Here is a 14,859-nt window from a genome sequence, read left to right as displayed (position 1 = left end):
ACTGGGTGCGTAAAAAGCTTTGCTTCAGTGCAAAGCTGAAGTCCCCCATCAGGGCAGCGGAAGCGCTAGTTTCTCCATGCTCAGGGGAAGGCTTACTCTCTGCAAGGAAGCAGGGGCCAAGCGAGGGCTGGTCGGAGGGCTGGGGCAGGGGCCTCCCTTACCGCTCCTGGGGCAGAAGGGCCTTGGTTCCTTGTGGCCACAGCAGGCAATGGACTCACAGTTGTATGTCAGGGTCCCGCTTGGGTGGTGCCAGCCAGGGACAGATGCTTTGGGGCTCCCCAAGAGGGGCATCTTTTGCATCTCCCCAGAGCCCTTCCCTCCCCGCCCTGCCCAGCCTCCACTCCACTGCAGAGGGCTCAGGCCTCGCCTTCTCAGACTTGTCTTTGTGTTGGTTATAGCCAATCCTTGAAGAAGACGAAGATGACACCTCTACCCAAGAACGACAAACCCGGTAAGATTCCACACAGCAGATCATCCTGGGGGGCTCCCCGAGGCCCACCCTGACTCTGTATTCCTTGGGTGGTGATGGGGGGTCAAGGACCCTAGAGATGAATCCCTGTCCTAGGCAGCTACTCATTCCATCAATTCACTCATTCATTCGAGACAGCTTGCTTAGCAGCTGTGAGCCAGGCTCTGGGGAAGAGTCCAGACAAGTTCTGCTCTCTGAGCTTCTAACCTCATGAGGAGTGCAGACAAAAACAAAAGCCCTGGAGGGGATGGGTGCCATCGGAAAATAAGGCAGGGTAAAATGAGGGACAGGAAGAAGGACCGGCCGGGTGGGAAGAGGGCTCCTTGAGCTGAACAACAGGCAGGATCCAGCCTCATGTGGGTCTAGGGAGAGCGCAGAAGCAGGGCCCTCACATTTGTGGTGTGTTCGTGAAGGCACAAGCAGGCACAAGCAGGCCAGGGTGGCCGGGGCCTGGTGGAGCAGGACAGTGGTTAGAAAGGCGATGGGACAGGTGGGCAGGGCTGGCCTCTGGTCTCATGCAGAGGGCATGGGAGTGCACTGGAGGGTAATAAGCAGGGCATGGTGGAGCCCGCTGTCTGCTGAGTAGAGAGTGGACTGTTGGGGGCAAGAGGGGCTGAAGGGATACCACGAGGAGGCTGCTGCCTGGTCCTGGTGTCTTAGGCCAGCGCAGGGGGAGAGAAAAGGGCAAGTCCTAGCATGTACACGATTCTCCCTCACTAGACTATAAGGGGTCCTATGTGCCCAGCTGAGTGGCACAGAGAAGGGCACTCACTGGGTGTTGTTCCCTGGATGTAGACAGAAGAGGTAGTGGTGAAGCTCAGAGAAGGGAGTCGGCTCCTCCCACGTCACCAGGGGAGCCCAGAGCAGAAGCTGGGCTTGACCTGCATCTGCCTAGAGAAGAGGTCCACCGGGGCCTCCTGAGCAGCTCCCAAGTCAGGACCCGTCCCCCTCCTTGTCGTCTCCTGACCAATGTCTTCCCTCCTCCCAGAGTATATTGGGAAAGCCCAAGTCCTCCGAATGCATTCAAGCTAGAACAGAGCAGAGGAACCGTCAAAGCCAAACGCGGAATGCTGAGGAGTCCAAGGTCCTCTGCCACCCCCGCTCAAAAGCAGCCCCCAGGTTCAAGATTGTTCCCAACCCTACCACCTCAACAGCAGCCCCGACTTTCCTATCACAAGGAGCCTATTAAAAATCTGCCTTCCTTTTAAGAGGACAATTCCATGCCTACTCTCAGTAGTAGGTCTGTACCCCACTTCCTGGAAGAAAGCCCAAATGGAATCACTCATGTGGGGCTCACCAGTTCCATGTTCCTGAGAGCTAAAAGGCAGCCCAAGAAAGAGGCTCTGTCCTTCCTGATCCAGGACACACGGTGCTCTGGGTAGGTTAGAGCAGAGGCCAAGAACCCACAGCCCTCTATAAAATAATACCAATACCTCCATCAATCCCAACCGCTGAGTTCTGCCAGGCTCTGTGGGGGCGGGGATCTAGACAACAGGTCATGGTGAACACTGTGTGAGCATATTTTATATGCGGCCCCATATTTGATTCTCCCCAAAGCTCTGCGAGGTTCACAATGGATATCATTGCTCCCATTTTCTAGATGAATAAATCAGGGCTCAAACGATTTGTCCAAATCCACACTGTAGTAGCGGAGCCAGGACCCAAATCCAGCATGTCTGCTCAGGAAGCGGGGCTTACAAACAGCAACCCTCACCAAACGTCGTGGCTGCAACCCCAAAAGCATAAGTGTTAGCAAAAATGGCGGTTGGCAAGATTGAAGAGGAGACATTATGTAAATATGACCCAGCTGGGGCTTCGCTGTCCTTTATGACCTAGAGAAGATGGCCTTTGGCCCTCTGGGAAGTGCAACGTGCTCTTTGAGGTTTCTGCAGATTCCCTGGGAAGCCAGGGCATGAAATACGGGAGGCATTGAGGATCTATAATGTCATGATCGCCTGTGGCTCCGAGCTCCTACTCCCACTGAATTAGGTCCATGGGTCACGGCTCCATCCTATTCTGGCAACACAACTTAGCTCCACCTCACAGCAACTCAGACGGATTGAGTCCCTCCGGGTTTTCTCATATACCCCATTCACACAAAGCTTGCGTTGCTCTGCAGGCTTCGGTCAGGGGCTGGATGGGGATTTGCTGTGGATTCAGCCTACAGCTTCATGCCAATAGGAAATCACCTTGTTTTTTTAGAGTCCCCTCTCCCATTGTGGACATTTCCCTGGTGGCAGCATCTTTTCTAACTATGCCCCTTGCCATCTTGCTGCCTTCGTCCTTCCTTGTCTGCACCTTTGCCACGAGGTTGCCTCCAGAAAGCCCACATTCATCTTATTTGCATTGTTTCCATTTTTTAAAATCTTGGTAAAATCCACATAGCATAAAACTTTACCACTTAAAAATTTTTTTTTATTTTATGTTTTTCTGAGAGAGAGAGAGAGAGAGAGAGAGAGAGAGAGAGAGAGACAGGGCATGAGCAGGGTAGGAGCAGAGAGAGGGAGACACAGAATCTGAAGCAGGCCCCAGGCTCTGAGCTGTCAGCACAGAGCCTGACGCGGGGCTCAAACCCATGAACCATGAGATCATGACCTGAGCTGAAGTCGATTGTTTAACCAACTGAGCCACCCAGGCGCCCCAAAGCGTACCACTTAAACCACATTTCAAGTGTACAGTTCGGTGATGATTAAGTACGCTCACATTGTTGTATGAATATCACCAACCATCTGTCCACAGAACTCCCTTCACCTTGCAAAACTGAACATCTGTGTCCATGAAGCACTAGTTCCGCATTCCCCATCCTTGCCCTCAGCGACCACCGATGAACTGGACTGCTCTAGGTGCCTCCTGTCAGTGGAGTCACAAAGTATTTGTCCTTTTGTGTGACTGGCTTATTTCACTCAGTACGACCTCTTCAAGGCTCACCCATGTTGTAGCCTGTGTAGGAATTTTCTCTCATTTAATAGTTTTGCTGATGCAATAGTTCAGCTTTCCCCCAGTCCCTATGCCCAGGCTCCGCAGCCCTATCAACAGGCGGCCCTAGAGGTCTGTTTGTGGAATAGGGCCCTTCCTTGCCCCTTGGCAATTGTAGTTATGACAGTCTCTCTCTCCACCCTTGGGAATGATTTTTAACAATCCACACTGTAAAACATCCTAGAAGATATCTGCTTCCAGAATAAATCATATGTGTTGGCACAAAACCCCGGGCTCTTTCAGTGTGCCTCCTGCCTCCCCTTCAACTGTTTGGGAAGTCTTTCGGAGAGGTCAATATTGGCCCCTGCAGATTCTTGTCGTCTTATTCCAGTTACACCTCTCTCCAGGGCTGTTTAGCTGGTCGTTGAGATTTATTTATTTTGCTTCTGCAACTCCCTGCAAAATGCTTGTATCACTGCCTGGCCTTTGCGCCCATTGTCACTACGCTTAAAAAACAGGATGTTCTGGGCTTGGATTCTTACCCACAGTTTTGGAGGGTAGATGGCAAACAGATCTTTCTCCGCAGCTCTGCAGTTGATTGGGAGAAAGAGAGATAAAGAGACTGAGCTGAGCCATGCACATATAAAAACACTGTGGAAGAGAACACTGTGATCTCTACCAACAGGAAACTGCTATCTTGCAGGGATGTGGAGGACGGAGCTGGGCGTGTACGGATGACTTGACCCCCTTTTCAAACGCTCGTGACAACCTGTAAGGCAGGCCTCGTTATCCACGTTTTACAGGTGGACAGTGTGAGGCTTAGAGCGAAAGTAACAGTAACACATCAAAGTTCAAACGTCCAGTAAATAGGGGACCAAACGCAGGGCCGCAGGGCTCTTCGGTCAGTGCTCTTTCCTTCTACCCTGGCTTCTTGCAGACCACCCACCCCTGGCCTGCTGCTCTCTCATTTCCAGCCATTTCACCCACCTTCCTCCTGCTACCTCTTTCCCATCTCTCATATATGGAGCAAGTCAGGCTTTGTTCTCACGCCTCGACTCTCTTCAAGGGCCCTCAGCAGGCCCATGACATATCTCCAGGTTTTAAGGGAATCACTGCTAATCCCACAGGGACAGCCAGCAGAGGGCACTTGAGGGTTCCAGCCATATCACAAAGCACTGGTCAGAGTTGTCGCTGGCCTTCTTGGAAATGAGAGTGGCATCCAGCCTGCTTTCCTCGTCACCTGGGCCCTCAGATTCTAGGTTTCCAGGTTTCCAGGGCTGTGGCTCCTATGGGCTTCACAGAGTCCCTATGCTTTGCTTAGCAGCACCCCCTGTCTGCGGGGGTTCTGCACGCATTTGGGCATCACGGCGTCAGGGTGCCGTGGCCACTTCTAGGTCATTTTTAAGTTGACCGTGGCTCCAGACCCTGAAATTTCTCCCTCTCCTTAGCCTCTCTGCCTGAGGCATGGAGATAGATTTTCCAGTGCAATCTTCTTCCCTGTGGCTCTGAGCCCTTCTTGGGACCCAGTCTCCTAAGCCACTGTGACAGCAACTGTTTGTGCTGGCCCAAGATGTCCCCCCCCCCCCCGCTTCTTCCAGGGTGAGCCTGAAACTAGTTCCATCCAATCACAGCACCCCATCCCTAAGCACAGTGACTGGGTCAGGGATAGGATGAACATGTGACCCAAGCTGGGCCAATCACACACTGTCCTTGGATTTGAAGGGAGGAAGGGAATATTGGCTTTTGAGAGGATGCTATCACTGGAAACATCAGTCACACCTAAAGCCTCTGACTGTTTCCCATCGTTCCCCATTAGATGAGTTCATAAAATTCCTTCTTATAGTTGGTTGTTATGCATTTTTAACATAAAACTTATCATGTTACCCAATGTCAAGGGTACAGTCCAGTGATAATACATGCGTGTTGTACGACCATCACCACATCTACCCGAAGAATGCTCTTCATCTTGCAAAACTGAGTCTCTGCCCCCATTGGCCTCGAAATCCCCATCCCGTCCCCCCACCACCCCGGCAACCTTCCTTCTACTTTCTGTCTCAACAGATTGGACTCTTGCAGGGCCCTCATGTAAGTGGAGCCGTACAGTATTTGTCTTTTTTGTGACTGGTTTATTTCCCTCAGCGTAGCATCCTCAAGATCCATCCATGTTGTAGCACACGCCAGAATTCCCTTCCTATTCGAAGCTGAATAATACCCTGTTGAACGCACACATCACATTTTGTTTATCCATTCATCCACCGATGGCTATTTGGGTTGTTAACAGTGTTGCTAAGAACATGAGTGTGTGAAAGGGACCCTGGAACATCTAAGGCCACACGGCCAGTGAGTGAAGGCTCCAGAATCAGAATCCAGGTGTGTCAGACTCCAGAGCCACTGACAAGAGTTCTTGGCTCCCAAACTTGAACCATTCTGATACCCCCATCATGAATTTGTTAAGATGTTTCACTACCTGCACTATTCCTAAGGCTTCTTTAAATATACTTATTTTTTTAAATATTGTTTTGATCTAAGCAGTAATACCCGCGGCATCATGTTTTAGATGTGTTCTTTGTAAAAGTTCCTCACACACATGAGGAACATGTATCAGAATGGTTCTTCCACATTCTACCTAAGTTCATTTGTCGCACCACTGCAGTGAAGTTGACCACACCCTGGGGGGCACTGACAAGAACATATTGCTGTTTGAGATGAGAAACTTGGGACTCCAGCTTAGGGACACATGTGGGGGTCAGCTTCTCCCTGCCCAGTTTGCTGGATCAACAACTACCCCTCTCCCACCCCACTCCCTGTAAATAGATGAGAATAGGCTGGAGACCCACTTGCAACAAAGGCAGAGGAAGGTTGTACCCTCACTGGGAGCACCTCGGAATCCCATTGTTGGCTACACCTCAGAAGCTCCCTAACAACCTTCCCAGCCCATGGGAAGCCTTCACCGGAGCCCCCATGCCTGGTATCCAACTTCACCTTGGAGCTGTAGTAAGAGAGATCCCACTACCTTTCCTGGCTTCCCAAATCTTACTTCTGACCTCAGCCACCAAGATCAAGTCTTTCCTTCTTCCCCTGGCTACCTAATTTTGTGCTTGTTGAAACTCTTTTGTAAATCCCAATCAGACCACACCTCCCTTCTCATAGTTACACCTCTTTTTCTCTTCTGATTGCATTAGCTAATACTTCCAGGGAATAATGTTCAATAATAATGATGACAGTGGGCATTTTAATATTACTCAATGGGAATGCTTTTCATTTTGCATCATTACCTATGTTTCCCTGTAAAGTACATATAAACTGAAACAATCACATACAAAGTTATGTCAAGAAATATCCTTCAGTTCTTAAGTGCTTAATCCACACTGGAAACTTCTCAAGTAGACACTACTGTTGTTATGACAGTTTTACAGATGAGGAGCTAAATAAAGAAGTAACTTGGTCAAAGTTCTACAAGTAATAAGAATCAGACTCAGGATTTAAACCTGAGTTTAATGGCCAGAGCCCATCCTCTTGACCCTAGGCACCCCATAACTTTGTGTAGTAGATGTTGTTATTAGCACAATTTCATGGATGAGCTATCAGAGGAGATTTGCTAGTGTATCCTTTCCATTGGTAGATTGGCAGTCTCCAAATTCACCTCTATGCACGTTGGGTTAATTTCTCAAATCTGTCTTCCATTTCACTGTCATGTCAATTAGATCCTTGATATTACTCTACTACTACAACCATTAGTGCCGCAGTGTGATTTTTGTCCTTGGCCTCTTCTCTTAGTCCCTGCAACCTCCTCTTCAACTTATTCTATTGCTTTGTCTCAACTTCGCTCTCTTGTTTCAAAAAATTCAAGTTATCTCTAGTTTCTTGGGGATGCAAAACATTTCTTGTCTATTTTCTTCAATTCCTGGGGGTGATTTCTTCCAGAATGGATGCTTCATCTTTCCTTTGCATGTTTTGCTTCCTCTCTCTCACTTCTTTCTTCTTTGATTCCTTCCTCCTTCCCTTTTTTCGTGTGGAAGCCTTGTCTAGGCACTGCGTCAGTTTTTTGCTTTTGCATCCATTGGATCTAGAACATTTATAGCCAACCCTTCCATTTGGTTTTGTTTATCTGGGTCCTGCATGCATCTTCCTCTCTGAACATTAGCTTGAGGGTTGAGTGTCACTGGCTTATATGGTCCCTATTTCCCTCTTCAAGCTCCCTGGAACAGAGGGGTTGGAAAAGACTGGGTCCTGGGAAGCCAGTAAATCAGTTGGGTTTCTATTCTCTTCCTCTGTAAGTTTTTAAAAATAAGCTTCATTAGGTTTACAAAAAATTTGTGAAAATAGTTCAGAGAGTTCCTACACCCAGTTTCCCTCATGATTATTTTTATAGGACAGCTTTATTGAGGTCTGATTCACAAATGACAAAATCCACCCATTTAAAGTACACAATCCAATGGTTTTTAAAACTCACAGAGTTATGCATTCCAGAACATCTTCATCACTCCAGAGAGAAACTCCTGTACTCCCCTTTTCCCTCAGGACTCCCTCTGCCCTGTACGACTACAAAACTGTACCTGTGGATTTGCCTGTTCTGGACTTTTCGTATAAATGGAATCACATAACGTGTGCATTGGTGCCTGACTTCTTTCACTTAGCATAACATTTTCAAGGTTCATCCTTGTTGTAGTGTGTGCCAGTATCTCATCCCTTTTATGGCCAAATAATAGTGTATTCTATGGACATTCCACATTTGTTTATCCATTCATCAGCTAATGGACCTTTGGATTGCTTCTATCTTTTGGCTTTTGTGAGTAACGTTGCTAAGAACAGTCATGTACATGTTTTTGTGTACGCACATGTTTCAACTCTCTGGGGTAGCTACCTAGGAGTGGAATTGCTGGGTCATAGGATTACTCCCTTTGAGGAACAGCCAGACGGTTTTCCAAAGCAAGTGCACCATTTTACATTCCCACCAGCAGTGTCTCGGGTGTGAATTGCTCCACATCCTGCCAGCACTTGATATCTGTCTTTTGAGAAATTACAGCCCATCTTTGTGAGAGCGAAGTGATATCTTACTGTGGTTTTTAGTTTTTCATATAAACAATTTTTGAAAAATTTTAATGTTTATTTATTTTTGAGACAGAAAGAAACAGAGTGCAAGCAGGAAAGGGACAGAGAAAGAGGGAGATGCAGAATCCAAAGCAGGCTCCAGGCTCCAAGCTGTCAGCACAGAGCCCGATGCGGGGCTCAAACCCACGAACCATGATATCATGACCTGAGCCAAAGTCGGATGCTTAGCTGACTGAGCCACCCAGGTGCCCATACAAACAATTTTTTAAAATATTTATTTATTTTTGAGAGAGAGAAAGAGAGAGCAACCAGGGGAGGGGCAGAGAGATGAGTCACAGAATCCGAAGCAGGCTCTAAGCTCCAAGCTGGCAGCACAGAACCTGACGCGGGGCTTGAACTCACGAACTGTGAGATCATAACCTGAGCCGAAGCTGGCTGCTTAACCAACTGAGCCACCCAGGCACCCCTCTTACTGTGGTTTTTCATGTGCCTTTCCCTGATGGCTCATGATGCTGAGCATTTTTTCGTGTGTTTATCCCGTTTGTGTGTCTGCTTTGAAAAAAAAAATGTCTGCTCACATGTAATTATGTTTGTAAAAAACAACAAAGTTCCTATTTTGTGCATGGGGAACTCCATCCTGTCTGGAAATTTCCCCACTGTACAGGGATTGCCCTACAGAAGCCCACCAGCCACCTAGGTTCAGGGGCTCATGTGTTTGTTTGCTTGCAGGGTGGCCCAGCACTTGGTTAATTCCAGCCAGCCAAGCCTTTGTCTGCCATCAGAGATGGTAACACAGAGAACTTACTGCTTGCATATTTCCTCCCTGCCACCTAGGAGGGGAAAGTGCCAATCAGCAGTCCTTGCGTCTCTGTCTGAGATGCTCTTTATCCCATCAAGGCTCCTGCAGATCCACAGACCATTTCCACCAATTGGGGGTGGAGGGGGGGAACCACGAGTTTTTTAGACTTCTCTTAGCCCAACTTCTATTATTGTACCACTTTCACAAAACAAGGCACGAATCTATTCCTGGAATGTTCGCTCACACTGGCCCAAATTATGGCATCTCTAGGGTAATCTTCATGAAGCATGTGGTTTGGGTTGAGACTCTTGCTGAGCGTCTAGTGACCCATTCCTTACTGTTTGTGTATCCTTTGGGCCATTTCAATATGCAAAAGGAAATTAAAATAGCAACAGAGATGCTGGGGTGCTAATTGTGTTTTAATGTTTGCTGACTCAGTGAGAAATAAGAACCCCGGACAGGATTAAAAGTGCGAAAATCATCTTGGACCGAAAACAAAAGCAGTCCTGGCATGCCTCAGGCTGGGGGACAGACACAGATGAAAGCAAGCTGAGCAGTTAACAGGAGATGCTGGTTTGCCCAAGGTCAAGCAACAGTTGTAAAATGCCATAACTGCCCCCTCTTTGAGTGATGATTGCTTTCTTACCAATGAGCCTCCAGAGCAGTAAATAAATTTCCATTTATTCCTGGGGACACTCAGTTGCTAAGCCACTCTTGCCTCAGAGAGCACCCTGCCTGCCTGGGTTAACCCTTATTTCTCTTCATCCTGCCTCAGAAACAGTCACCAATCCAGAACCTACTCCTATGTCCCTTGGACCCTTCCAGAATGCAAACCTAGAAAAGGCACTCCCTCTGCCTCTTGTCACAACATTCCACACTTGCTCACTGCACCAAGTCAATACATGTGATTTTATCAGACCACAGGCTTGTCCTGTGTGGTCTGTGGCTGCTTAGACTATAAGAATTGCTATTGAACTGGTATAGCCCCACTCTGGTTTCTTTTCATTAAGCTCACCTTTCGTTTGCCATTGGAGATAATTGACCCAGGGAAATGATGGCTTAAATTATTTCTTCCTGCCAGTAGAAGAGGGGAAAACAGTGCCTATTAGCTGCCCTCCCAGATCTGTTCACTTCTGCTAAGATGGGGGTGGGCCCCCAAAGAGGGCTGCCCATGCAGGATGGCGGGCAATCATCTCGCCCCCACCATGGATAGCCCCGAGGGAAGGGCTGGTGATCAGGACTCGAATCCCAGGGCCTCTCCCCAAACCCTGCCAGGGAATCGCCCTGGGACACTTGGTCTTGTCCCCAGCTGGCTGTCACCCCAGGGTTGAGGGGAGTCCTCCTCTCTCTGAGCCTCTGTTCACCTCCCCCCCCACTCACCACATCCCCTTCTTCCCACTTGGACCGCCTAGGATTCTAAGTTCAAACTAGAGAATAAGTGGGGCTCTCAGTGACAAAAATCACTAACATTTGTTAAAGGCTTTCTAAGTCCTTGGCCCCATGCTTACAATATGCTTATGCATTTTATCCTCGTTATCCCATTAGTTCTTATAACAATGAGATTAAGTATTGTCCCGTTTTTAGGTGAGGAAACTGAAGCAGAGGGAGGTTGGGTAGCTCGGCAGAGTCAGCAAGGGGCAGCCCTTGTGTGTAATCAGCACGCTGTTCTCCTAAGTATCGTGGAGACATCAAAAACAGCTGAGGCACAGAGAGAGATGTGCTCCCCTCAGTCACGGCGCCAGAACCCAGGTCCCCTGGCTCCCAGGCCCCTCTTTCTATCGCTGCTAGCACCCCCCCCCCCCCCCCCCCCCCCCCCCCCCCCCCCCCCCCCCCCCCCCCCCCCCGCCAAACTGGTCTAGCCAGGGCAAAGAGAGGGCTCTCCTTGCAGGGTCCTGGCCCTTTAAGAAATCTGACCTAGCGCTGCAGGTACTGCACTGGGAGAGAAGACAAGACGAAGGAGAACACAAGGGCTTCAAGAACAGGTGCTGGAGACTCTGGAACGGTCCAGCCCAGCCCATCTTTGCCAGCTCAGCAGACTGGAGGCAGAGTGCGGCCAAAGGACCAAACCCAGACCCGCAGTAGGTGCGTTTAATCTTTGGAGTATATATCGTGCTACAATTTAAAAATCAAGATTTGGAGAGTCTCTGGAAACATCAGAAGCTATGGGAACAGTGGATCCCTGTTGTGCCTGGCACAGGTCCCCATGGACCATAGTCCCTACGTTCGTTTATGAGATTTGCCCTGAGTCTGGGAGCCCTGCTTTGGCCACACATGCTGTCGTGATGGGCTGTTCCATGTCCTCTGGCCCCTCCACCCCTCCGCTCTGCAGCTCACCGTCCCCTTCCACTCTGCATCCACATGGCAGTGGCCTCAGGGCCCCAAGATGACCGGGCATGCTCGTGGCCAGAACAATTTCTTAGTGAGGTTTTAGTTCAATCGCTGAGCCCTGGAGAAGGAAAGATTTCACCCACAGTCATGGGTCAGGGAAGTGCTGCACAAAGTATATTTTATTGCATTTCATTCTAAATCACAGAAAACGAACGGCAGATCTAATTGCTTTCACTGCAAACAGTGTTGATGGACTGTCTCTTTTTATCAAGTGGCTGGGACTGTTGTGCCCTGACTAGGTCCCGGCTCTGCAGTTACTTGGCGTCGTGAAAGGACAGGTTGGGTGGCTTTCCAGCCAGGCTCAGCCGTCCGTTGTGTGTTCTGCAGTTCCTTCATTACTATTGCAGCTTCTGCTTTCACAGAACAGTTCCCAGCCAGAGCGCTAGATTAGTTCGGAAGCAGGTTATCTGAGGTCAAGACCTTTTAGTGGGCCCTGTCACTTACTGGATAACACGGGCTGTCCTGTGTACAGAATTCCAGCTACGTGTTTTGTCACCTGCACGGGGGTCTCTCTTCGACTGCCTATATGGAGACTATCTCTACTATTTGCTAGCTGTGTGACTTTTGGCAAGTGAGTCAGCCTCTCTGAGCCTCAGTTCTTCATCTGTGAAATGGGGATAATAATAGCACCAACTTCACAGGGTTGTTGTAAGGATTTAGTGTGATATTAGGTGAAGGGCATAGCGCTGTGCCTGGCACATAGTATGTGTTCAATAAACATTAGCAGTATATACCCCTACCCTCAAGCACCCATTTCCAAACATTAATCTAGAATGAAAACCACATTACCATTACCACACCTATTTTCTTGATGACTCTTTACACAAAGACAGGCTAACACAAAAGTTCTCATGGCCACTCTCCCACCATCCTCACAATGGCCCCATGAAAGGATCAGGCCAGAGGTGTTTTCCCGGTCTTGCAGGTGACAGGTGACCGGTGGTCCAACACGAAGACAGGCAGAGTTGGACGTGCCCCTGGAAATCCTGCCTCCTGGACCAGTATTCGGTCCTCCTCTAGCCTGCTGACCACTTAGCAAGATGCTCAGCTATGGTGATGATCCAGAAGGTGCCTCAAACGCACTAGGCTGCTGGGAACATCACTATGAAGGCCCAATCTTGCCGTGCAGACAGCAAACTCAAAACGTTCTGGCAGCATCGTCCATTTGGATGCCTAAGACTTCTCTAAGGGTTTTGCGAGATGAGGATGAAAAGTGAAATTTAGAAGGCTTGGGCTACAGTCCTATGACACCATTGGACAGACTAAAATCTGAATGACCTTTCTGGAACACCCTTTTCCAATTGCCTTACTCGGGAAAACATCAAGTGCCCTGGGAATGTGGTGTTGGTACATTTTTCAGTCAGATTCACTTCTGGACATGTCTCCTAAGGAAAACCAGTAAGTAGAAACAGATACACCCTACATCATGGCTTATGATACCCCAATTTAGAAGCAATGTACATTTACAGTACTAGAGGGCTGGGTTAAATAAATGAGCATCTCGCCAGATGATGGGGTATTAATTATGTGTCATTGAGTATGAAGAGGCAGCGTGACATGTTTCGGATTGGAAAGCTGTCCTTCCAGCACTGCAGGGGGCGGAGAGGGAGGGAAGCCGGTTTCTGATGGCATGCACGATAGCGTCCCGGTGTGTGTGTGTGTGTGTGCGTGAGTGCGCATGCATATATGTGCACATGTCTGCCTATGTCTAGAAGGATAACCAAATAGTTAACAGTGATTACTGCTAAGTAGAAATATGGATTTTTTTCTCATCTGGTTTTTAGATTTTTTTTCAATAATGAGCATATAGTCTCATATGATTTCTTAAAAAAATTTTTAAATATTTATTTATTTTTGAGAGAGACAAAGTACAAGCAGGGGAGGGGCAGAGAGAGAGGGAGACATAGAATCTGAAGCAGGCTCCAGGCTCTGAGCTGTCAGCACAGAGCCAGACATGGGGCTCATGAACCATGAGATCATGACCTGAGCCAAAGTCAGATGCTTAACTGACTGAGCCACACAGGCACCTCTCTTGTAGAATTTCTTAAAAAAGAAGAGACTCGAGGTGGAGCCTTGGGATTTTCTAGGCAATGGAAGCCGGGTCCCCAGGCACTGTCCCAGCTGCACTCCTCTCTCCTCTTCCCTGTAATCCCATCCCCAGCCTCCCCCAAGCCCTCAGGCACCTGAAGTGAGCCAGGGAGCAGACACTCCTCAGAACCTTGGAGTCACCTGTGTCTGTCTGGTCCAGGGGACCTAGCCATTCCCTCCTGGCCTGTGAGGGACAGGGTCTGCACCTGGGTTCCCATTCCAGCTCCGAACGCCTTCCTATGGCCGTTCCCTTTACTTCTCAGGACATCGGCGTCCACACGAATAAAGTGGGAGAATAAAGCAGAACAAAATCATTTAGTGACAGCACCTCACAAACTGATAAGTTTGTCAGACCCAAGTTCAGTAATAACACATGTGGTAGAAAACAGCATCCCAGGCTCCTGGTCCAGAGCCCCTGCCCAGTATTCAGTCCCATGTGGCTCTGTGAACCTCCATCCCCCCTGCCAGGGCATTCCAGGAACCTTCCCAACTTCCCCAGCCTGCAGATTCCCGGAGCCCCTGCGGACAGCCTCTCAGGCCCCTCGGCCTCTGCCCCCTGCTCCGCCCTTCACCTTAACCCAACTGCAGAATTGGACTCCTATGCAAACTGCAACGAGGAATCCAATCACAGTGTGCATTGGGGATCTCTGGAGATGTGTGGGTCCCAGGGAAGAGCTGAGCTGTCAGCACGGTTCAACCAGGGCTCCTCTCCCGCCCGCCTCCCCCTCAGCTCTGCAGAAGCCCTCAGACATCACCCCTCCCTCTCCAACAGCAGCCCGCAGCCTTTGGCAGTCTCAGTACTGATGGACGCTTGCCGTGTATCAGTGTCCCCCCAAGTGGCATTGCCTAGGCCTCTAAGAGGCCCCTCCCTCTAACTGCTCAGAGGGGGAAAACAGCCCCTCCCTAGGTCCTTTTCCCTAGGATTTGTCCCTGGGACCTTGACACCCCCAGAGGGGATCCCACTCAGGATCCTCACCCTGACGGTGCTCTCCCTACTGACCCGTGCCCTCCTTCTACCCTTTCAGCCCCCAATGCGTGACCTCGTGCCAGGTCTCACCTACTCCCCCACCCCAACCCCTCCTTGGTGGGCGTCACCACCTCTGCTCAGTCAGGGGTCCCCCGGGGCACACTCAGAGTCCCTGGCCTT

The 14,859-nt window shown here is 49.4% G+C and overlaps 1 protein-coding gene across 20 annotated transcripts in view; it reads left to right on the top strand.

The window, feature by feature from the left end:
• The window catches only part of TBATA (thymus, brain and testes associated), a 25,102-nt gene extending 12,001 nt beyond the window's left edge, over positions 1-13,101 (top strand). For 9 of the 20 annotated variants that reach the window (XM_029931833.1, XM_029931840.1, XM_029931835.1 and 6 more), the window contains 2 exons: positions 399-451; positions 9,167-9,634. In XM_029931833.1, coding sequence (XP_029787693.1) covers positions 399-451; positions 9,167-9,401 — 288 coding nt within the window. In that variant the 3' untranslated portion in view covers positions 9,402-9,634. Of the gene's footprint in view, positions 1-398; positions 452-1,457; positions 1,918-9,166; positions 9,635-9,674; positions 9,930-11,124; positions 11,319-12,549 lie in introns of those variants that run through there. The other 11 variants (XM_029931846.1, XM_029931852.1, XM_029931848.1 and 8 more) reach the window with 6 other exon arrangements.
• Positions 13,102-14,859: the final 1,758 nt, after the last annotated feature.

Source organism: Suricata suricatta, chromosome 2 (genome assembly GCF_006229205.1).
Source record: "Suricata suricatta isolate VVHF042 chromosome 2, meerkat_22Aug2017_6uvM2_HiC, whole genome shotgun sequence".
Taxonomy (NCBI): Eukaryota; Metazoa; Chordata; class Mammalia; order Carnivora; family Herpestidae; genus Suricata; species Suricata suricatta.
Note: the sequence above shows the minus strand (reverse complement) of the source record. Positions and strands in the feature narration are given on the sequence as shown.